Genomic DNA, 24,519 nt, shown 5'->3' with positions numbered 1-24,519 from the left:
GGCGTTCATTCATTCACCTTAGGGGTGAAACTGCCAGCTTACAGGCTGCCCGTATGGGCCTATCAAGGAACAGACAAACTGCGCATGTTTGTATCTAGTGTGGTACATGTATGAGTAAGGGAAGAAAAAATTTTGACCACTTCCGGATATGGAAAAACTCAACAATATGTCGAACGTGAAGTCGGTATCTACATTTGTACATTATAGAAATCAATGACAGACACTCAGGTAATCCGAGCAGGCCTTCTTCCATTGACCATTTCTAGAATGTTTAGACATGTATATGCTTTTCATCATAACAATACAGTCTCATCAACATCCGCAGTCAGCATAAGATCAACAGCAATGAGCAACAATTTTTGTCTGATTAAAAAATCTTATCTTAACGTAGTCTAAAAAATGTTTACGTGACTCTCTCCTCCCCACATCCAGGGCCAATAAAACTAGCAGCAAAATTGCTAGTTTTATACAAATACAAATACAAGGCCACAACAGGCAAAATGCCCAACGAGGTGACTGAGAAAAAGATGCCCATAACATGTATGGATGTCATATATTACTAAAATACAGCAACCCAATTAAAAATGCATGACAAAATATTATACAATGCCCATATATAATGTATTTATGGTTGTCTTATTCTCTCTCTCTCTCTCTCTCTCTCTCTCTCTCTCCAAGTATGGATAGCTTCTCGATTTACCCCAACATGTTTATCGTGTTTTTTTTAAACGTATCAATTGTGTTAGAATTTACTACCCCCGGGGGTAAGCTATTTCATTTATTAAAAACCCTATTAGAGAAAAATTCCCTGCGACACCATAACCTAGAATTGTCCCTTACCAATCGAAACTGGTATCCCATTGTAAAAGCAGTCGATTGACGGCGAGTTAATAAATCATGGTCCATCCTATCAATCCCGTTGAAAATTTTGAACACTTCTATCATATCTCTCCGACACCTGCGTTCATTCAATGTAAACATATTCAGAAGATGAAGTCTCTAGTCATAACCCAAGTCCCGTGTGCCAACAAGGACACGCGTAGCTCTTCTCTGCAAGTCTATGTCAACCAAGTCTACGTCCCTCTGTAGGTATGGTCTCCAAAACCTTACAGCATACTCCAGTCCAGGGCGAAACAAGCCTCGGAAAAGCGGAAGAATGACTTTAGGAGAACGTGAAGAGACCTTTTTGAAAATGAGACCAAGCATTCTATTCGCTTTTTTGACCACCGCTGAACAATGTTCAGAGAACCTAAGCCGCTCGTCAATGAGAATTCCCAAATCGATGACCCTAGTTGCATCCGGGATAGTAACATCATTCAACTCGTAAGAGAACCGTGGGTTGTTCGAACCAAAATGAGCGACCATGCACTTGTCAACGCTAAACTTCATGCTTGCCCATGTTTCAATCCTGTTCAATCCTGTAAATTGCTAGCAATCCAAAAAAGGTAAGAAGTTGAAATATTTACAGTTAATTATTATTTTTTTTAATCTAAAAAAAAAAAGAGCCCTAAGCGCATTCATAAAAATCTCCTGGGCTGCCGTTAAAAACTTATGAATAAAAATTTTAATCTTTTCAACAGTTGGGAGTTCACCTTCTGTATCTCTATGAGGCTATAATTTGAAACTAAGCACATTGTAAATCAAAGAGTTGCATTTTACTATGCTGTGCTTATAGTAACCGATTATGCTTAATGTGACCGATTTGGCGCATTTTTACCGTAACACACACACACACACACACACACACACATACATATATATATATATGTATGTATGTATATATATACCGTATTTACTCGCATATAGGACGAGGTGGGATTTTAGAGATCAAAACAAGGAAAAACTAGACTTATTAATTCAACTCCTTCCGTTTATTCACAAACATTAAAATGAGATTTTTAGTGCGAGACGGACATATATGCAGGATGACGTAAGTCGAAGTATTATAGTGTATTTATTGTATATATATAGGGGATTTCTGAATAAATTCTGGGGGGGGGGGGCGCGCGCTCAGAATTTTGTTACAAAATGCTATGGGTGCTTGAGCACTCACTGCACCCCTGGTTCTGATACTATTGTTTGGATCCCTATGTCTGGCCCAGGGCCCTGAATCAAACAGAATCAAACTTTCGCAAATTCTGAAAAAATTATGGCTGTCATAAATTCTGAATCTTCATTAATTCTGGAACTATTTCTCGCATTAGTATTCGATTGGTTTATTAATCAATTTCCGATTATTTATTGTTCTCGGATTCTAACTTTTCCCTCAATATTGAATTTTCAATGAATCCGAATCATAATTTTCAATCAGTCAATATTATAATTAGTTCTCCTAGTTATTTTTAAAATTAATTCCAATTTTTCATTGGTTTTGTTGTTTAGCGACTTTTGGTTTGGATATTCGTTCGCGCATATAGGACGATCTAGGTGTTTAAATCACTGAAAATTGAATAAAAACCTCGTCCTATATATACGTGAGTAAATACGGTAAGTTGTTTAACTGAAAATTATTTCTGTATTTTGAAGTCTCCACGTTTCTTAGAGACTTGTTGGTTAAAAATAAATAAATAAAAATAAAGATGTGAAAAAAAAAATATTATATATGTGTAGAGCACATGATGTTTATGTACCGTGTTCGTGTTCGGCTGCAATCATCTCCCGCTGTCAAACACTCGTCTTAAGATTTAAACTACGGGGAAAGTTCTTTGTTGCGGCGCCAAAAAAATGATCATTGGCATATTTGGCGCTACCTGTGAAAAAACTAAAACATCTGCAACCCTCGTATTAGCCTTGAGAAAGGATGCGGTGTAAGGTAAGAAAGAATGGCTTTGTTATTGTGACCAAAGTATGTTATTATGAAGAGTTAGAGAAATGGACAGTGGTCAGTTTGGAGTGGCATATGGGCCATTCATAACCACTCTCGTCGACGAGATTTGTTGTGAGTGATCTTTGGAAAGTGAACAAAAGGTAATGTGTGCAATTGGAATTAAAATTTACGTTTTTGGTTTGCTATTAATGTACGTATAAATTATATACTTTTTGATGGAAAAAAAAATTAAATAGTATATATTTTTGAATGCTTTTATATAATGATACTTTATATTTCAAGGTAACTTTATCGACACTTTTTTGGGAGTCATGAAGAAAAGCTTTCTGCAAAACTTGCGCGATTTCGTCATTAATGAATCTATTGCTAACAGTTATTAATTCATTGTTCTGTGATATATAACAGTAGTAGGCACCGAAACCTGGGAGCTGAGGCTATTTGAAGGCCCTCCCCTCTTGCGCACGGTCTTTAGTCCCGTATATACGGGACGACTGACAACTTTCAGTCTCTTCAATATTTTCTTCATGTTGGCGTCTCTGGTTCTACATGATGTTCATAGTTTTGTCCCAAATACTGATTATAATAGTTGCACGAGTTTACTTTTTTCAATACTTCACGAACGATTGGCTAGAGAAATATCGAATAAGTATATTATGAACTAAGCTGAACTATTTTAAGCTTCTAACACTTTTGTTAAATAGTCCCATTAAAGTTTGAAACCTTTTTTTTGGGCTGGGGGTGTTGAAACTTTTGTGAGGTATTAAAACACTCAACTTCTCCGAAAAATGAAACTTTAGTTTACTATTAAATTGCGTTAGTTTAGGTATGGGTTTGAGTTTTTACTTAATGTCTTTGAATAATGAAGTAAAAACTATTTTTAACTTCATTTTTCAAATTTCTTCTTCTTCATTCTTTTGAAATAATCATTGAAAAAGACTTCATAAAATATATGAATATGCAGTGATATATATATTTATTTATTTATTGATGATGATGATTATGATGCACTTGCATTTTAGTTCAAAGAAAATGTTAAACTTTTAACGTGATTAGAATGTTCTGAAAATTACATATCCAATTATTGGGATGAATGAAGGATATATACAATCATAGCACCCTCCCTCCTGCAGCAGGGCACCTAGGCTGAAATCTTTGGTGGAAACCCCCAGGCCAGATTTTCCACGGGCCTGTCCGTACTGAATTTATATTGTAGAAAGACAAAAAATGGTTTAAAAAAAGTCTGTAAGCTCCATCCTTGTGAGGGCCATGTATTCACAATATTTTACACCTTTTCCATTGTAAAAGAATGTACTGATAATGCTGAAAATGACAACACGAGTTTGTGATGAATGAAAAAAATTTTGAGAGCTTCAGTTATAGGCGTTGCATTCAAAAATGACTTATCATCTCCTTTCTTTAACTAAGTTCATTCTTTATTATAACATAGCGATATTTAAATTACAATTTACATACTGTAATTGAGATTTATTTGATTATCAGAGGATTGTCAGAGACTTGCGAAAAAAGAATTTATCCTCCATTCAAAAACAGTTATTTACTCGTAGAGATAAAGAGCACGGGAGACACATATTCGCAAAACCTTTCACGCGATAGGGGTTTAGTTCATAGCATCAGTATTATAGTAGAATTATGCTTACGTTTAAGTTTATTATGAGTTCAGTAACTAAAGAAACTTTTTATTGTCTTGTCTAAATTATCCCCGAAACTATTTTTTTACATAATACCTCTCTGCTAATCACTAAATGAATCTCAAAGAAAGCTATGAAATCGAGAATGAAGTAAGCTCTAAAACGATACGTTTTTTATAAAAGAGAAAAAAAAATTGAGAAATTTTCAGAATGAATACACTAAAATACCTGTAAATATTGAATTTTTTTCTAAAAAGTTCCCAGAAACTTAATTTTTCCCAAGCCTGTGTAAGTTTACGATTGCAAAAAACCTACTACTACGGTAACCACGATGTTTCATACTCGAAGGTTAAATTGACACGATTTGTTAATTGACACTAAAACCGGTAAAATTGATACTATATAGCCATAAGTCACGAGGCACTTTGGTGTTCAGAGATTGTTTATCGAATTTCTAGAAAAATACTTGATGAATTATATTTTGCAATTTTAGTCATGTAAAACCCAATGCTTGCGCCCACAATATCTAGTGAAAATTTAGTCACGAGTGCATTTAGGGGACCGAGAAAAGATAAATTAATAATTAATTTTAATTGTAATAATTAATTAAATAATATTGCACATAATTGATTGCATCCCCAATATATCTCTTTCTGTTTTTCATGATATTCAACTGCAATTTTCACAAAAGGTGCCCTATATAGTTTGCAATCAAATTGCAGGAAAATAAAGTTGATATTTCTTTCGCGCATGCGTACTAGAAAATTATTTTCTTTAAATGTCCATATCTCCTGAAATATCACATGGTTTCATCTCAAACTTGAATACAATGTGTAACGTTTATGTTATCAAATTTTTTGTAAGTTTTGTAGAATTTGCTGGGAAACTTCACTTCTTATAAGCAAAAAATGTGCAATGAAAATTTGAATTTTTACAAGAAAAAAAAGTTCCTTCGTGAATATACGTGAAATTCTCACGAAAATGCATACAGACATCGGAAATAGCAAGTAAAATAATTTGAGAAAGTAGAAAATTATTTGAAGCTTTTTCTGTGATAGATTTGATTAAAAAATATTTTTTTAACTTAATTTTTTGTTGGTCCCCTAAATGTAATCGTGACAAAATTTCCACTGGAAATTGTGAGTACAAGCATAGGTTTTACATGCCTGAAATTTCAGAACAATTCATCAAGTATTTTTCTAGAAATTCGAAAAAAAATCTCTGAAATCCTGAGTCTTAATTCTATCCATAACTTAATTCTATATAGTGTATATAATTTATTATATAGCAATATATGTTGTATACTTATATTACAATATACTGGGTGCATAGGTAACAGTGTGTATGACATTTTACTGGCGAATCGCTGATCCTAGCGGCATACTTCCGATTGAAGAAAGCATCCAAATAACAAATAATACTGAGGTATGTCATTCAAGTTTCAAAGGTTTGCATAGTTATTAAAATAAAAAAAAATCAACTTTTTATGCAGTTCTCGTGTGCGCAAAAACCCAATTAGAAAGATGTTGCCCTGTCTCTCTTACTGCCAACAGAAAAAATTGCATGTTTCTAAGTGTGCAATATTCACTGAAATATTCGAATTCGAAAAACGAAGGAAAAAGTTGGGGAGAACAGCATTTTATATATAAATACGGGTAAAATGGTTTATTCCTATCTATATAATGCTGTTTTTTAAAACAGCTGTTCAGTAAAAATATCCAAAATAAAGTGTTTAGGACTTTAAAATCCCAACTCGAAACGACTTATGTAAGGGGTGTTATGGGCACTCCGTGCTGAGCCATGGCAGCCGGAATAGCAATGAAAAGCGGAACGAAAGCGAACCGGCCTGTTACGGGAGTTAAAAGTTGACGAGACTTTAAAGCAGGGGTTCTCAACATGAGCCCATGGCCCCTTTTTGGGCCATATTTTCTTTTCGTGCCCCCTCATCTTACCCAGGGCCCCCTACCCTGGTGCCGTAGCAAGACCCTTTCTAATTATTGAATTAAATTTAGTCGAAACTAAATTTATAACGAACAAATTTTTTATGAATAATATCAATTTATCTTGTAATCCTGGGCCAGGCCAACACCGTCTATAGCAGAAAGCCTCCACGCGAAGCTGGCTCAAGTGGGAAGCTCCCTCCCAAGAGCTGAATTATATGGGGAAAATAGGTCTTTGTAAAATACGAGATGATCCAACGAACCTACACAACAAATCGCCCAGTGAGTTCAGTCAATACGTTCAGTGAGCTTTCTTCTTGTGGGGGTTCTATGCATGATCGTCTCACCATCATGAGTCAACGGCAAAGCGATATTTTTGGCTCTATACGTATCTGGAAATAGCCGTTACAGCTTACATGTTTCCACTGGAAAACTATAGTACCAGCTCTCTTATCATATAGGCTCCCTATGGTCATGAGGATCCCAAGCCTTGTTCACAGGCAGGCTGGGGTTAAGATGGCCCTCGTTTCCATGGTCAGCTCTACTGGATTCTCAAAGTGGTCATATTTTTTCTCAACATATTTAACTTGAAAGGTTTATTTCTTCACATCCCTGTGTGGTCCCTTGACCACTTTCCGTGGCTCGTCTTTCATCTGATTTTCACACGTGGCCCCCCTTAGAGTATCCCAGGTTGAGAACCAAGTACCGTCAGAACTGAAAGGGTTAATCCGCATAGTATGTTAAAAAATGATAAATTGAAGTTTATTTTCTCTTTATAAAAGTGGTGTAATTTCATCAAATGAATTGGATTTTTTTGTTTTATGTTCCAATAACCTGTGAAATTTCGTGCATGCCAAAAGCTAGTCGTATCAAAATAACAAGTTGAATGATTTTTTGAAGATTTTCGTGGGTAAAAGCAGTGATTCTCGCAATCTGAGCAACATGGCTACCTTGAGACCCTGGAAACTTTTGAGGGGGCTGATAGGTGAAAATAAAGTAAAAAAAGTGAACCACGAGAAAGGTGGTTAAAGAGGCAGACAGAGAAATAAGAAAACAAAATTGGCTGTGAAGAAGTTAATTTTTTATTCTAATAACTATACAACCCTTTGTGTACTATGAATGTCGTATCTGAGATCTACAGGTTGTTTGTATGCGTTTTCCAGTTGGAAGTATGCAATGGTTCGTGGGATATTCCAGGATAAAGAGACTTGCCTAAGCACGCTATACACAATGTCTTCTTTCTTCTCCTAGACTCGTAAGATTCCATTCCATAAGCTCACCAGATTTTACAGTAGATTCCAAAATGTTTCATTTAGTTCAAGTCACGCAGACCTTCGATTTGTGAACACCTCCCAATGATTTCTAATCACTAGTGCTGACCAAAAGCTGATGAACTCATACTAATGACAGCCCTGTAGCCCAATGAAATAGAGTAGTGAAAATAGAGTAGTTCAAAATAATTGTAGGACATTATCATTGTTTTACTGTATTGACTCTAAGCACGAGCAGTTTATTTCTTTTCGGTGGTTTTCGCTCTTTCATTATTTTAACACAATCAGCTATTCTACGATTTAAAACATTCTATCGATACATCTTGAGCTACCAACTTGTTGAATAATTTTTCTAACTGAAAAACCGTTGCAAATTAATAGTCATCATGATTCAAACAAAGAAAAAAGTGTCTGACTTGCTAATAAGGACATACATTAATAATAAGCAGAGCACGGAAGTTTAGGCACTAAAAATGGTCAAAATAGACAAACAAAAAGGCATTAAAAATGCTTAAAATCGGCACTTAAAAGAGCATTTATAATTAACGAAAGAAAGGAAAAATAACTAAAAGCCTAGATATCAAGTGTCCGAAAACTGGCTAAAAATTGGTTCAGTCCTACCCCGTCTACTGTTTAAATTATAGCTTATAATAACTTCATTATTTTCACACACAAAATTAAGTTAATTTCATGCCAAAAAAAGTGTTTGTGGTTCCTCAGGATTAGGTCGATTCCGGGGCCAGCATTTTCAGACGAGGAGCACGTAGAGAAAATGATTGGGGGGGGGGGGATCCTTCGAGCTACGAATGATTCTCATTTATTTATTGCATTATTTGGAAAATTCATTATTTTTATAAGTGAAACACAGCTAATCATGTTTTATTGTTGTAAAAAAAAAACCATTTTTGTTCATATTACTACATATGCTGACGTACCGCCTACTTCAAGGGCAGGACCCGGTGTGGCCGCACGTGTCATACACAGGGCCGGTCCTAGAAATTCTGGCGCCTGAGACGGATAATGTTTCGCCGCCCTAAAGATACGACTATTTGACTTTTATTTATACGTTGTTGTGTGTGAAATTTTCTAGTGAAGTGTCATCCCTGAGTTCACATGTTTGTGATCAGAGGCGTAAGCAGGAGAGAACATAAGGGGCTCGTGCTTTCCCCAAGACTATCAAAAATAAAAAATATTTTTCAATATTTTAGTAAAAAGTTAAAATATTGAAAGGAAAAATACCTTTTATAAACTGCATGTTACATTTATCCATTTCTGTTAATTTAAAATGATTTTTGAAGGTTAGTAGTTCAAAATTTCTCTACGAGAGTTTACTTGTTCTCCCCAAACCAAATGTGCCCCTTCTAAAAGTCGATCTTGCGTTCACCAATACTTGTGATCAGGGTGCGGGCAGTACCGTCTTAACGCATGGGGCACGGCCCGGAGGCCTCAAGAGTGGAGGGACCTCATAAAAATGAGATCTGATTAAAATTTACTAGAATTCTCCAGGTAGGGTCTAAGAAAAACCACTTGGTCCGGAGGGCCCATGATGCTCTTAAGACGGCCTTGGATGCGGGCTATTGTAATGTTGAGGGAATGGTGCATCTTGGGCAACGCCAATTCTATCACCAGTCATTGTACCACTTGATCACTGTTTCGCACAGCATAACCTTGATGGTCCTTGCACCAATAAAAAAAAACTTCAATCCAATCCGAAGGTGAATATGCACCCTCGGATGGTTGATGTCATATATCGCAGCAAGTCCGTCGGAAAAATATTATATTTGTTTTTGGTGAAGTGCTGTTGTGCGCTCTTCAAAAACACCCTCGACCGCACATTCTATGATCAAAAATGTTTGTTTAGGTGTCTTATATCACCAATTAAAGTTTGTCTCACGAATTTAAAATCACCCTGTATTTACATATGAGAAAGACATCAATGAACTAGAACCCGTTCCGCCACCTATCAAATTAAACCATTACAATTCTTCGATTGAAATTAGCAACCGGATTTTGATTAATGTGCCGTATGAAAAGAACAACATGATATGATATTAACTGATATTTTACGAGCAAAACCAGTAGGTAAATTATCAAGTTTGCCCCGACATTTTAACAGTTGTTATTGGTGCGTGGTAAAACAACGTTAGTAAAAATCGCAAAGTGTAGCGATCTTAGGCTTTCTGTGATTGTAATCTAAAACAATACGAAAGTCAAGAACGGCTGCACTTTGTGGATTTTACTAACGTTGTTTAACCACGTACAAATAACAACTTAAAATTTTGAAACGAACTTGATCATACAACTAGTATTATTGCTTATAAAATATTGACTAATATCATATCATATTTCTTTTTTCATGCGGAACATTAACCAAAATCAGGTCGCTAATTTCAATCGAAGAATTTTAATAGTTTTGTTTGATAAGTGGCGGAAGGGGTTCTAGTTTATTGATGTCTTTTTCTCATGTAATATAATACTGTAGGCTACTGTATAAACGTTTTCAATATTTTCTAGAGAAGGCGTATTTTTATGATGAAATTTTATTTTATCCATTTAAACTGGTTAAGAAAAACACAATTTTTTCATGGTGAAAAAATTTACAAAATATGAACGTTTAGAGTCTGACAATGCTTCCGTGTACATAGTTTTGGCGAGCAGAAAAAAAATCTGCCATCTTGTATAAGGTTGCACGTTATTTTGTCATTCTGCACAGATACCGAAATTCTGTGAGCAGAGTAATAGGTCTGTGCAGGTGAATTAAAAAAAGCAATGTGCATTCTATGTGGAAAAAAAAGTTAAAGAGCACATTCATGTAAGAATAAAATTTCTCCTTTTTACCGCGAGCATCTCGGTACTCATCATGCCACGCCTCCCTCCATCCTGGAGCTAGGCCCCCCTCAAGACTGAGACCTTTGGTAAAGGTCTCCTGTACATTGAATTTATAGTGTAAAAAAACAATGAGGGTTCTCCCGCCCCCCCCCCTCCGTGCCAGAGCCCTGTCAACCATACCCTTGCAGGGATCATAATGCTCATTGAAATCATTGAGGATAGATGCTTGATTTCATACTCAGGAGATATTCACCGACAACTCAGATGAACACTCCATGATTCAATCATTAGCATCATGATTATTTCAGTTAAGCCATATGCCAGAGTTCATGTACGGGCGCTTTTTGTCTGGTGATGAGTATAATAACAGTTCTTGATTTGTGAATATGCCTCCCAATAGGCTTACAGGGCTCCAACCTCGTGAGTACCAACTGTGAGTTCAACCGGACACGGTACGAAGACCCATGTCCCCATATCCCGCAGTAGAACCTCCTAGGCTGGGACCTTTGGTGGGGCCTTCCTGGTCAGACTCTTCACTGGCCCCTCTGTTATGAATTTGTAGTGTGAAAAAGAAACAGAGAATCACATTTGATAGGAATCATCTCGGGCCGCCAGGCAGGAGTTCGTATACCTAGGAAAATTATTTCAATGTGTGAAAATTCGTGCGAGTCACACTGTTATAATAAATCAGTTATAGAAAACACTGCCATAAAAAGTGCCGCCCCCTTAATCATGCTGCCCTAGGCAGCCGTCTCGTCTCCTCATGCCTGGTGCCGGCCCTGGTCACACCCCCCCCCTAAAGGCATCTCTGGTTAATTCAATCGAATACTAAATACTTAAAATAACTTGTCATGGTTGTTCACTGGCATTTGTGGAGTAAAAAATTAAAATGGTCCTTAATACAATATGGGACCCCAGGACCAGAGCCCTCTCAATTTTTGTATAGCTGGGGTGTGGGTGAGCCGAAACGTCAACTGATGACCTATTGGGATAATGATTAGTCAGCTATACATATACAATGCAGTCCAATGAATGAGTAAGCTGTGTTATATATTAGAAGAAACAAACTTCTCTAAGTTTTTCGTCTTTTCTTATACATGGGCCAAGTTTTCTATCGCTCAGGAACTTGCATCTAACGTGTTTGAATGGGGGGGGGGGGGTAGAGGCGGGGATGCATTTTTTAGATAATAATTAATACTAAGAGTTTTTAAAATAAAATAGAAGAGGTTTTAAAATGATCAACCTTTGAAGTTCTCCATGCTCAAAATATCCAAGTTCTACAGAATATGGCCTCTGAAATTCACGGACAAACTTAAAAAAATGTTAAAATAGGCATTTATGGCAGGAAAAATTAAAAACAATTGGGGTAGATTGTGTGTCATAGACACGGCCGCAAGTTTTGACGTGAACACGTTTTTTGTGCCTTGAATCGCGTGGTAAATACTGACATCATGAAATTATGTCATTATCATCGACTTTGTCTTTAGAATAGCTAACAAACGATACCAATGTCGTCTATTTTCATTGTGAACTGCTCGAGATATAGCGGAAAACAATTTGCTACGAATGAGGGCAGCGGACCTGGTGCCCAGACGGGAAGGGATATTAAAACTGGAGTGCTATTATGATTTGTCTTTGCAATTTTCATCTGACGATACCAATGCGTTGCGTACTTTTTTAGATATAGTGAAAAACAGTTTGTTACGAATCAGGCTGGTGGATCTAGTGCCCACACACACACACACACAGACGGGAAGAGATATTGAAACCGAAGTGATATCATTGAATGCACGTTTGCAATGTGCATCCGACGATACCATTGCATTGGGTACTTCCTGTCGTCACGCATCTTTTTTCGAAGGTATCCAGTATCGTCAGATGATTTAAAAGACATTCGTGACAAAAGGCTTTTTCACAAAAAGTTCGAAAATTTACAGAAATAGGCATTTATGGCAATTTGCCTGAACGCGAATGTCGTTTTTGCACACAGCTTGTTAAAAAATGAATTATCACGAAAACCATTGGTGATAATGTAGTGGGTAATTTTCTATTTTGTTTCAGTGTTTGTTAAATTTTGTTACCAATGACAGTATATTAGTGTTTCTCTCCTGTGATCCTCGGCGCTTGTACCAAAAATGCATGAGGGAATATCACCATATTTTCTGAAATAAAATTTCAAAAATATAAGATAGAACTAATACTAGATGGTAAACAAGTGCTTACTAGACATGTCAGCAAATTTCTTAATGGGGAAAAAATCGCATTGGAAAAAATGCGATTCGGAACTTCTAATTGACTATTCAGAAGAAAAATATAAATATGTATTCAAGAAAAAAAAATGAACGCACTAGCCCAGTAACCAGAGGATGTGTTTAAAGGTGTCGCGCGAATTCGATACGTGGTTCACCCTTGTCAGAAAGTTCATTGATACGGGGGTACAACAGATAACGGTGACACATGACCACAGAAAAAGATTGCTACCGCAGGTATTCTCACACCGAGGGGTAGTGCATTAATCTCTCGGTGAGTATAAAAAAGGCTGCCGTTTGGAATAGGCAATAAACTGTAGGTCCCGGTCTAATTACTCTCGCGTGCAGAAAATGGCCGTGGTGCGACTAAAACGAGATAAAATAATTCATGTAATACTGGCACTTATAAGTACCGTCAGTACATAGTGATGTGCAGATTGTATGTAAACAATGGTGAACACAAATTAATTATAATTTGAATGTGTGTGCGGGGTTTTTTTCTTATTTTTAGAACAAATGAATAAAATCTCGATATAAGGATACTCTGTAGACTTGAAAAACTCCTGAAAAAAATCTAATAGGGATTATCGGTGTATCGGGAGGCAGACCACTATCATAGTGCACCACCAGATTTATACTGTTTTTGATATATTTTCCAAATCTAAGTTGTTATTACCCCTGTTGGTATTTATTTGCGACCAAAAAAAGTGTAATTAATAGAATAATTGATAAAATTCAGTCAAATGTTTCATCCCTGCAAAAGTGTTCACCGCATTACACTTTTGTATACTACACCTCCCACAAAGCATCCCTTTACAAATGTAATGAAACAAATTAACAAATTATGGTTTTCTTTGCGGTGAAATTAATTCCTGCAACTGTATTATTCAAAATATTTGAATTCACATTTTTTATTTTTATTGTAAGCGTAGAGTGTGACGCTACTTTAAAGTATCGCGTCAATTAATTCGCTGTATACTAACTAATTTTTAGAAATTTTTTTTTTGTTTCTACAGCTTAATTAGAACAAAAACGACCTACTAAAAATTTAATGACATTTATTTCATTTTTTCATAATGTGGTGCTGAAAGGGCTAAAATTCTAATCATTATCAATGTAATGCCTTTGCCTTAGTTTTCCTGGAATAAAAATAATGTACTGTAGTTTGATTGTTTTCAAGAAATACTCGAATGGGACATTTTATTTACATTGAGTTTGACCCACTGAAGCTTTCCCTTCCTGGTCTAATTTGATCCGAAAGAATCTCACAACTAATCGATAAATTTTCAATCCCGTTTCGAAGAAAGATGGCTCAAGGCCCTTCTTGTTTCTTACTCGTGATTGGTCCTCTTTGGAACAGAGTCACGCAACTTACTAATTAGAAGGAAGAAGTACGTGTCTAGTCACTCCACAGTGAAGGCCATCCTTCGCGTCATGAGACACACTTGTTGCTGCTTCCTGCTTCTTTGTTTATTACCTTCTTAGCATCCTATTATCTCTCTTGATGGATATATGCCCATTTTGAACCGAATGTGCTGCATTATACTGAGATAATTGCCTAATGCAGAAATTTACACTAGAGAAATACATAGTCGAGCCACATTAATGTGTCTATCAGCTCATATCTAGAAAAACGGTGTTGTGCAAACAAGGCAGCTGAAACATTCACTGATAGCGATACCATAAGGTGCTGGAAGGTTGTTATATTAATCCAGAACCATTCAGACTGCAGTCCATTCAAGAGGCGCTGGCATGTTCGTGGCAGCAGCTCTTTTAATATCTGCTGATGATGATGCATAATGATCGTATGATGATACATGATGATCGTATTGGTTCAAATGTGCTTGATTGGGTTCAGGTCTAGAGAATTTGGGGATTGTAAAAGTACTTGGAAATCTCAGTCATGCTCTTTCTACGGTTTTAAAGCATTTCGGGTGTGTCGTATTAACGTTCTTGAAGATCTCATACGCCTCAGAAGAGACAATAAGCATTCATTGACATATACGTGATCTACAATCTGCAACGATGATTCCATGATAATAACAGTTAAAAGTAGCTTCAGGAAGTTATCACTTAAATCAGACAACGCCACAATAACATTTCTCAGATGATAATGCTACTGTCATCAGCTTCTATACTTCCAGTGATGGTTATACAATCTTGTTCTTTGACCTTCGTCCACAAATACCACAGCAGCCATCCATTCCACTTAACATAGAATGTAACTAATCGGCACGCTTTTTTTTGCTAATCGTTAAGAGATCCAATTTCGATACCGTCTTGCAAATTGAAGCCGTTAGTACCGGAGCATTTTCGTATAAGTGATAAGTGTAGTGACCATACACATGCTTTGTAGCACCATACACATTAAGAAGATATACATTTCTTCTTGGCGGAAGGGTAGTTTGTTCACAAATCTCTAATCTGACGGATCTTCGTTCAAATCCCTAGAGGGGAGAAGAACAATAGCCTTTGAGAATAGGAAATTCTAGGTAGGCTTCAACGGCCGAAGTGGATACATGCATAAAACGTACACCATCCCGATCTTACATGGCTGCAGTGGATAGGACCATGAAAATCTATCGAGCTGTTATGTCGTTATGTCGTAGTAGTCAAGTAATTGTTGTGACGGTAGCAAAAAACGTGCCAATTAAATCTCCGGAGAGAAGACCATTGTGTCAGTTGGTAGTGATGTCGGATCGAGTTTGTACCGTTCAAAATTTTACCACCCACGGCTACTTTGCATCAGCTAACGTTTATCCGCGCCTCCCCGGAAGAGTCTAACAACGAACCACTTCAACATACTAAACAGACACAAATCAGCATCAACAGCTTACCGCGATACACCCGACATGGATTGGCGACGCCCCCTAGGAGCCGCGACGGACACTTTGAGAACCACTGCGTTAGTTTGATTTAGGACAAGTGACGAATTTTTATAACAAGGAAGAACTGCGCATGAGGAAGAGATGCTACCCAGATCAATGGATGACCAAGATCAAGGCGATAACGATCACATGTTGACAGTTTAAATTCGACCGCACCGCCAGCCGTTTCCTGAGAATATCATATTGCCATTTTACCCGCTAGCACTGAAATTGTCCATTTATATCACTCGTTTATACCACAAAAGCGACTCGACAATTTCATAATACAAATACAAATACAACGCCAAAACAGGCAAAATGCCCAACGAGGTGGCTGAGAAAAAGATGCCCATAAAAATATGGATGTCATATGTTTCAAAAATACAGCAACCCAATTAAAAATACAATTACAAACAATATATATACATGATGAAATATTATACAATGCCCATAAAGAATACTTATCGTTGTCTTATTCTAAGTATGGATAGCTTCTCTGATTTACCCCAGCATGTTTATCATATTTCTTTTTAAACGTGCCGATTGTGCTACAATTTACTACCTCCGAGGGTAAGCTTTTCCATTTATTAACAACCCTATTAGAGAAAAATTCCCTGCGACACCATAACCTCGCATTGTCCCTTACCAATCGATATCGGTATCCCCTTGTAAAAGCAGTTGATTGACGGTGTACTAATAATTCATGGTCCATCTTATCCATCCCGCTGAAAATTTTGAACACTTAGATCATGTCTCCCCAACACCTACGTTCATCCAATGTGAACATATTCAAAAAATGAAGTCTCTCTTCATAACTGAAGCCCTGGGGACAGAGTACAGTGATGAAGGCGGATGGCTCGGGATGTTTTCATTGGCCTCTTGCGGGCGATTCGCCCGGGCTCCTTGGCGGGGGTTTCCGGGGACTTTGGGAGTGTGATTGCTGTGAGTCGGAGGCGATGGGGGCCTCGACGGGATTGGGTCCTGTGGCTTACGAGCCGGGGATGCCTGCCGGGCCCGGACATCAAGAGAGTTTTTCCAGCATGGCCCAGCCGCTAGGTAATCTGCCTCAGAGCTGGGCCATGTTTGGTGTTAGTGTCTGTAGTCCTTTGAGAAGGTTGGAGGTCGGCCCGTGGTCTTGGTGGCTAGCGGGGCTTTTTCTGTTTTCCAGCATGGCCCAGCCGCAAGGTAGCTTGCTTATATCCCACAAGTGACAGAGCGGGGGCCATGTTTGGTGTTTGCATAACTGAAGCCCCGTGTGCCAATAAGAACACGCGTAGCTCTTCTCTACACCCGTTCAACCAAGTCTATGTCCCTCTGTACGTATGGTCTCCAAAACCTTACGGAATACTCCAGTCCAGGACGAACTAAGCCTCGGAAAAGCGGAAGAATGACTTTAGGAGAACGCAAAGAGACCTTTTTGAAAATGGAACCAAGCATTCTATTCGCTTTTTTGACCATCGCTGAACAATGTTCAGAAAACCTAAGCCGCTCATCCATGAGAATTCCCAAATCGGTAACACTAGTTGCATAACAGCTCGAAAATATTTTGTTTTGATAGAGCTGAGGTTTCAGTCTGATTAGTCCTTCTTGCGCTCCCGTATGGTGCAGTGGTAAGATGCTCGTCTACAAATACAAGGCCACAACAAGCAAAATACCCAACGAGGTGGCTGAGAAAAAGATGCCCATAACAAATATGGTTGTTTTTGTTTAAACCCCTTCCCCATGAAGGCTACCGTCAGGTCCGCAGGTTCGATCCAGGGGGGAAATTCTTTTAAGTAAAGTAAGTTTTTTAAGGAAGCAAAGTTCTTTCCCTACCGAGCCTGAGGCGATTGCCGATGGATGGCGTCTTCATTTCTAACACAACTCGATCGGTAGTAAATTGCTGTATGGCGATATGACTGGAGTTAGTGTGTGCTAAACTAGTAGCAGTGTGATTAATCCTCGTGTGTGTAAAATGGCCAGGTGCGATAGAAAGAGTGAATGCTATGGGTGAATATGATGTAAACACACCACTATTTTTCAATAAAACTCTCTTTCCACTAACGCATGCTTAAAGTTTTTCCCTTGATCCTTCACACATTTAAGCGTATCAAATTTGAATTCAACATTTGTGCATGTCTCTTGAGTTTGGACAGTAAATTACTCGCTCCATCTAACGTCGGCAGTTAACCTGATATAATAACCACCTGTAAATTTTGTTTTACTGCATCAATAAGCATGATGTAAAATAAACAACATCTCATTCACGGATTCATGAATAAAAATGCATGACAGTGACAGGTATGGCCGATTTCCGAGTAATAAATGAGAACATTTTTCTATTATATTTAAAGTTATCGAAACTTATCGGGGGTACATAGGCTACTCTGTAAGCTACCTTTATCAACTCATCAAGTTTACACATTCCGGAATATATGATTTTGAAACAAAAATTCTGTGGTGTTTGGTCAGAATATAACTCCAAAATCACATTTTTGAGATATAATCATTTTCATTGTCATTTAAAAACCAAAAATAAAGTATACACACAAATACAAATGAAAATATCACACATCAACATGTTGTTTAGCGGTACGCACGTATTTGTGCGTTTATCTCACTTCTAATCAGCAAGACTTACTTTTAGATCAAAAAAACATTTTTTGGAAATATCATGTTCTGACCAAACACCACAGAAAAAATTGATACCATCTTTCTCTCTTTTAGCTCATATAAAAAAGTAACGACGTTAAAATTTTTAATGAATGGCAAAAGCTGTCCATTGAATACAAACAGCACAGTGCAAATATTGGGTAGCTTAGACGACATTTTATACTACCTAGGGTTTCCGATGTTTAATAGATCTCGTAACAAACATTAGCACCAAAAATTGAGTCCTCGGAATACAGACGGTGTATAATGTAGATTACTAAATTGTTAGATTTATACATTTGTATAAAGCGCGTATTACGCGTTCGAGAATTTTTCTCATTCAGTGTATTTCCCTTAGCTCATTACCTTATATCTCTCTAGCAACAGCAGTGATTCATACAGTAGCAAATTTTGGCTAGTGGTTCCATGACTGGTTCCGTTATTGCCTTTAGAATTTTCAGAAAAAATTGCTTCATTAAATGAGACATCTTTTCTCGTCACTGCTGGAAACTTGTGAGCAAAGAGCATCTGAGAGACGAGTCAATATGTAAAGCTGCGGGATCAAAAGCAGGGCCCGTTTCTCGCATGCGCAAACGGAGCATGTGGCCAGGGTTCACAAATTTTAATGGCCTTCAAAATTCCAAAGTATAAGAGAGACTATATCCAACGGCTATAGGAGAAATGGCGTTCTTCATTGACGTCACAAGCTTCGTGTGGAGGCCTTGTTCTATAGGCGGTGTTGGTCTGACACGACACGGCGAGTGTCTGTGGATGTGAATCCACCCTAAAGCAGGTCATCCCGTTTGTTTGTTGCTGTGTTAACATTTCATGATAGTTTGAGTAGTGTAGAACGTGTTTTTTTTTTGAGAATGTTTTGTCGTGTTAGCCAAAGTCGCTACACACATTACCGTTTTCAAGTTTATTCAAAAATTTTTACAGTTCTTTTTTTGCTTTCTACTTTCTAAGTTTATTTGTTACTGTTTTGAATGTGTGCTGTGATGAGTGATATTTTCTTACCAGAGAACTTACTCTGTGATTTTGTCATTAAGGTTGTAATGTTATTTATGAGATGAATAAAATGATTACTCTCTGAACTGTTTTGAGTCTGGTATTGTCTTAGGGCTTTTGACGTGAATACGTCTTTCAAATCATGTGACGATATTATTTCACCACACGCCAACTCAGGCCATATCGCTGTACAATTTACTGCCATTAATGTGCTGGGTTAGAAATGAAGGCGCTATCTATCGGCGGTCACCTCAAGCTCGTTTGAAAAATTACTTCTTATATATATTCTTTTCCCGGTTCGAACCTGGGACCTGACGACAACCTTCACGGTAGCAGACGAGCATCTTACCAACATGGTACTTGGGCGCATGTGATGATACTGGGTGAATCCGTAAAACGTTGTTTAACGAAATAATTTAAACACTCATACCTCGGGAAGTTTTGAAGAATTGTTTTGATGTCTGCGGATAGATCTCGTTACAACAAATTCAATTATACCACTCTGATTTTACTACCTCTTCTGGTCTGAGCACCAGGCTTGCGACCCGCTTTCGTAACGAAATAGTTTTACGCTATATCTCGGGAGGTTTGCAAAGCAGACGGAAACCAATATGGTGTCGTCTAATAGGCATTTTCGAGACAAATTCAATGGTAACACTTTGGCTTTAATACCTTTTCCGGTCCTGGCACCAGACCCGCGGTCCGTAATGGAATTGTTTTACGCTATATCTCGGGAAGTGCGCAACGCAAATAGATGACAATGGTATCGTCCGCTAGCTATTTCAAAGACAAATCCAATGATACCAATTTCATTATGTCAGTATCTACCACGTACAAATAAAAATACAAGGGCCACAGCAGGCAAAATGCCCAACGAGGTGGCCGAGAACATTTGCCCATAAAATTGCTATTAAAGGCACAAAGAACGTATTCACGTCAGAACTCACACACTCTCTACCCTAAATTTTTTTAAACGATTTAACCTGTTTCAAGCTTAAACTAAGGCACTTAAACATGGGAGAAAACATACTAAAACTATACTGCCCTAAGTTAAAGTACCCGAGACCAACTTGGGACAAACGCCATTTTATTTTATTTCTTGGGTACTAAATGTGTACCTAAAATTTTCAAATCATCAGTACCAAGAGCTTAGACAGTTTTTAGAATGTGTTTTGTCATTTTTTAAATTTTAACATTTCATGGAAGGGTTAATTTTTCAGTGCAAAGTTCAAAATTGTCCCAAGTAGTAATTGTACATAATTGCTACATAATAATACCCTGTAACTATGACTCAATCAACACTATACAGGGCAATTCTAAAATTCCCCTTGCCGCATTTTACTGGCGAACCGTTGACCCTAGAGACATACTTACACTTAGAAAAGGTAATAACGAGTAGAACTGAGATACGTCATTCATACTGCGAAGGGTTGGAAAATTATTGAAATAAAAAAAAAAATTAAACTTTTTATTCGGACACCCTGTTCTCAAAACCCAGTTATAAAGTGTCTGCACAATATCTCCTGAGGTAAACAAAAAAAGTTACGCGTTTCTAAGTGAAATATCCACTGAGATATTTGAGTTCAAAATCGGAGAAAAGTTGGGAAAGAGCAGCATAAACGATGAAGAGAAACGTTGTCCGTTAGTTTATGTATGCTGTTCTTTCGCAACTCTTCTCCAGTTTTTGAATTCAAATATATCTCAGTGAATATTGCACTTAGAAACATGGATTTCTTTTGGCCTTAGCAGTGACATGGTAACGACTTTCTATTTCGGTTTTTGAGGACAGGGTGTCCGTATAAAAAGTAATGTTTTTATTTCACAACCCTTTGTAACTTGAATGATGTACCTGCGTGCTACACGTTATTTGGATTCTTTCTCTAATTGGAAGTACGTCTCTAGGATCAACGGTTTGCCAATAAAATGCGGTAAGGGGGAATTATGGAATCATCATGTAAATGAAAAGGGCACAAAAACGCATTTTGCCTTGTGAGGCCACTCTTATGAAGAAAGGGCCCTGCTCAAAAGCGTCATTTAGCACAGTCTGGAACTAAATATCAGAACTGGCAGTTTTCAACACTCGGGAATCAAATTAGACCGGAATTTTCTCACCGGAGCACAATAACAATAGATATGATATGATTAGATGATATATGGATTCTATTTCTTTTTTTAATTTCAGTCTTCAACAATAGAGGATGGCAGAAGAACCGGACGATGATGAACTAGAAGCTTATCTCCGTAGCAGTTTGAGCGAACGTCGAAGAAGTCGATGGGGTCGGCAGTCGCTGAGGAGGACATCTTCACCTTTTTTAACGGAAGGTTTTGCGACTAAGCATGGCCGACGGCTTTCATCTTTCACGACGTCCTCTGGAGAGTAAGATAGTGTGTTCATGTATTCTCTAGTCATTTATTCTGAATAAATTTTTTATCGATTATCGATATATCGGGTGCATAGCTAGCAGTGTTTGCACCGCAATTTATCGGTGGACCGTTGATTCTAGAAGCATACTTCCAGTTAGAAAAAGCATCCAAATAACGTGCAAACCTCAGATAGATTCTTCATATTGCAAGAGGTTCTCTCTATATACAGTATATATAGTTTTTCAAATAAAAAAATTAACTTTTCATACGGACACCGTGTGCTCAAAAACTCAATTGGAAAGTTGTTAATCTATCTCTACTGAAGAAAACAAAAAAAAAGTTCCATGTTTCTAAGTGCAATATTCGCTGAAATATTTCAATTCAAAAACCGTATAGAAAGGTATTTTTTTTATTTCAATAACTGTACAACCCCGTGCAATGTGAATGACTTATCTGAGGTTTACACGTTATTTGGATGCTTTCTCTAATTGGAAGTATGCCTATAGGATCAACGATTCGCCAGAAAATTGCTGTGCGAGCTGTTAGCTATGCACCCTGCATAAACAACGTCATATATAGTAAAATGTCTCTTTAACTTGATTTCTTAACTTATCAGAATCTCGTTGAACTATTTCGTATGTTCCAAATATTAATTATAGATATTAGAGGTTCATAAGTCTCCTTAGTGCACGTATTCTTTTCATTATATTTTCGAGTTATAAATGTTTCTCAAAAGATGATAATTTGTATTTCTAAATTAGATTTACTTTTAAATAATTTACTGCACCTAATTAAGTGTCAATATTGAATTATCTTGATTGAAATTAGTATTTTATAGAACAATATAAATGGAAAGAATTTACCACAGATTAGAAGCTTTCATTTTATTTATTATTTTTACTTAATTTAAACAAGACAAGAGAAAACAACATAAAACCAAACAAGACAAAGAGACAATTACAAAAACAAACACCAAGGTCACCATTGGTCATAAAGAGTAACTTACAAGATTCGTGACATCATCCAAGTGCACAAAAATAAACAGTAATAATTAATAATCAATTTAACAATTTTTTTGGAAAAAAAACTACAGAAATGACCCCTCTCATACCAACACTTTCGAGAAAAAGGAAAAAGATTAGTGGATATATATATATATCAGTTCAATGAACAATATTCCTATAATATTACACGAAAGAACTCAACAAAACTTCCCGGAGCAGGACATTTGGACGTAGCTCTTTGGACGCAATACACTTGGAAGCGCGCCGTTTGGACACCGGACAATCGGCCGGATCATTACAATCGTTAATTACGTCTTATTTGTTTAATGTGTATACTTTAATAATAAATTTACGAACAATAAAATATAGCTGTTAATTAATTTAATCGTATTTATTTAATTAATTATTAATTGTAACACAATTGACACGTTTAAAAAGAAATACGATAAACATGTTGGCCGTAAATCGAGAAGCTACCCATTCTTAGAATAAGACAACCATAAGTATTCTTTATGGGCATTGTATAATATTTTATCATGGGTATATATTGTTTATAATTTTTGTTAATTGCATTTTCAATTGGGTTGCTGTATTTTCGAAATATATGACATCCATATTTTTATGGGCATCTTTTTATCAGCCACCTCGTTGGGCATTTTGCCTGTTGTGGCGTTGTATTTGTATTTGTATATTTGTATAATGTTTACGCTAAATATATGCATAATAAAATGAATATAAAATAATAAAATTATGAGTAAAAAATAAAATATTTTGTATCACATCATCAGTATTAGACACATCACATTTACATATCAACAACAATTTCATATCACATGATCAGTATTACATATCACAATGACCCCAAATGTACATAACACCCAAATGACCAATAATATTAATATATTATGAATTTTGTTTCTATAAATCAAGAAAAGTATTGGTCCCAAAACCGATTCCTCAGGCACACCTGTATATATTGATTTAAATTCTCTCACTCTTATACTGTTATCAATATTATTTAGCTGCATAAGTTATTTGGCGTAATCTATCACTCTCCTCCAAAAAAATAAAGTTTTCAGCGTTCTACTCTTTGAGCAAACCCATAGCTGCTAAATTGTGCCTGCAGCTGTTATTAGCCCCCCCCCCGTTCCCGTTTACAGGACCATCTTCACGGATGGGTATAGTCTATAGTCTATTTGTGCATGACAACAAGGTCATAACAACATTGCACGATAATTAATATTAATTATGGAAAGTTTTTCAGGAATCCGGTGCATCTCTCTCTCTCTTTCTGTTCGTAGGCCGTAATTTTTCGAGATGACTCTGCTCCCAGGTGATTCAAGCTCCAATTCCAGCTGTAAATGCAATTTTTGCAAAAGATTTTTCGTTCTATATAGCAAAAATCGTTTTTTATATTCCTTTCTTGGATGGGGTCCTTGAATGAATTTGAACATGCACTCAGTTTGACCATATTTTTGTGACTTATGAGCTAGAAAATATATACAGCTAAATGGCATACTTTGACTTTGAAGAAAAATTGCCGTTTGGCTGATCATCTGAAAAAAAATAAAATAAGAGCCATGTACACGAGGTTATTATTTTAGTCGAAAAATCCTCGGGTTTTTTTTTGCAAACAACTCTTTTTTTGCTTGATAACTTAGCTGATAGAATCTATTGGAAGTGATTACTTTCTCCCGTCCTTTATCAAGCAAAGCAATTTCTTAGACGTGTGAATGTTTGCGATGCGGTTATTCAATTGCTGGTGAAAAAGAAAAGAAGCAAATAACGTGTATGAATTCAATGAGCAGATTCCGTCCCAACATCACCAAGAAGAGTGAGCTCCAGACACACCCATTGGAGGAGCATGTTCGACCACACCC

General features: G+C 36.9%; 1 protein-coding gene across 2 annotated transcripts in view; it reads left to right on the top strand.

Moving 5' to 3' along the window:
• The first annotated feature begins 2,822 nt into the window (after positions 1-2,822).
• Positions 2,823-24,519, top strand: part of LOC149067625 (transmembrane channel-like protein 2) — a 65,082-nt gene continuing 43,385 nt past the window's right edge. For both annotated transcript variants that reach the window (XM_089252520.1, XM_089252519.1), the window contains exons 1-2: positions 2,823-2,967; positions 21,454-21,648. In XM_089252520.1, the coding sequence (XP_089108646.1) occupies positions 21,470-21,648 (179 nt within the window). In that variant the 5' untranslated portion in view covers positions 2,823-2,967; positions 21,454-21,469. The remainder of the gene's footprint in view (positions 2,968-21,453; positions 21,649-24,519) is intronic.

The sequence above is a fragment of the Pholcus phalangioides genome, unplaced genomic scaffold (assembly GCF_987345545.1).
Source record: "Pholcus phalangioides strain wild (caught in Gottingen) unplaced genomic scaffold, Ppha-v1.0 ptg000029l_1, whole genome shotgun sequence".
Taxonomy (NCBI): Eukaryota; Metazoa; Arthropoda; class Arachnida; order Araneae; family Pholcidae; genus Pholcus; species Pholcus phalangioides.
This window is presented reverse-complemented; position numbering and strand designations above follow the sequence as displayed.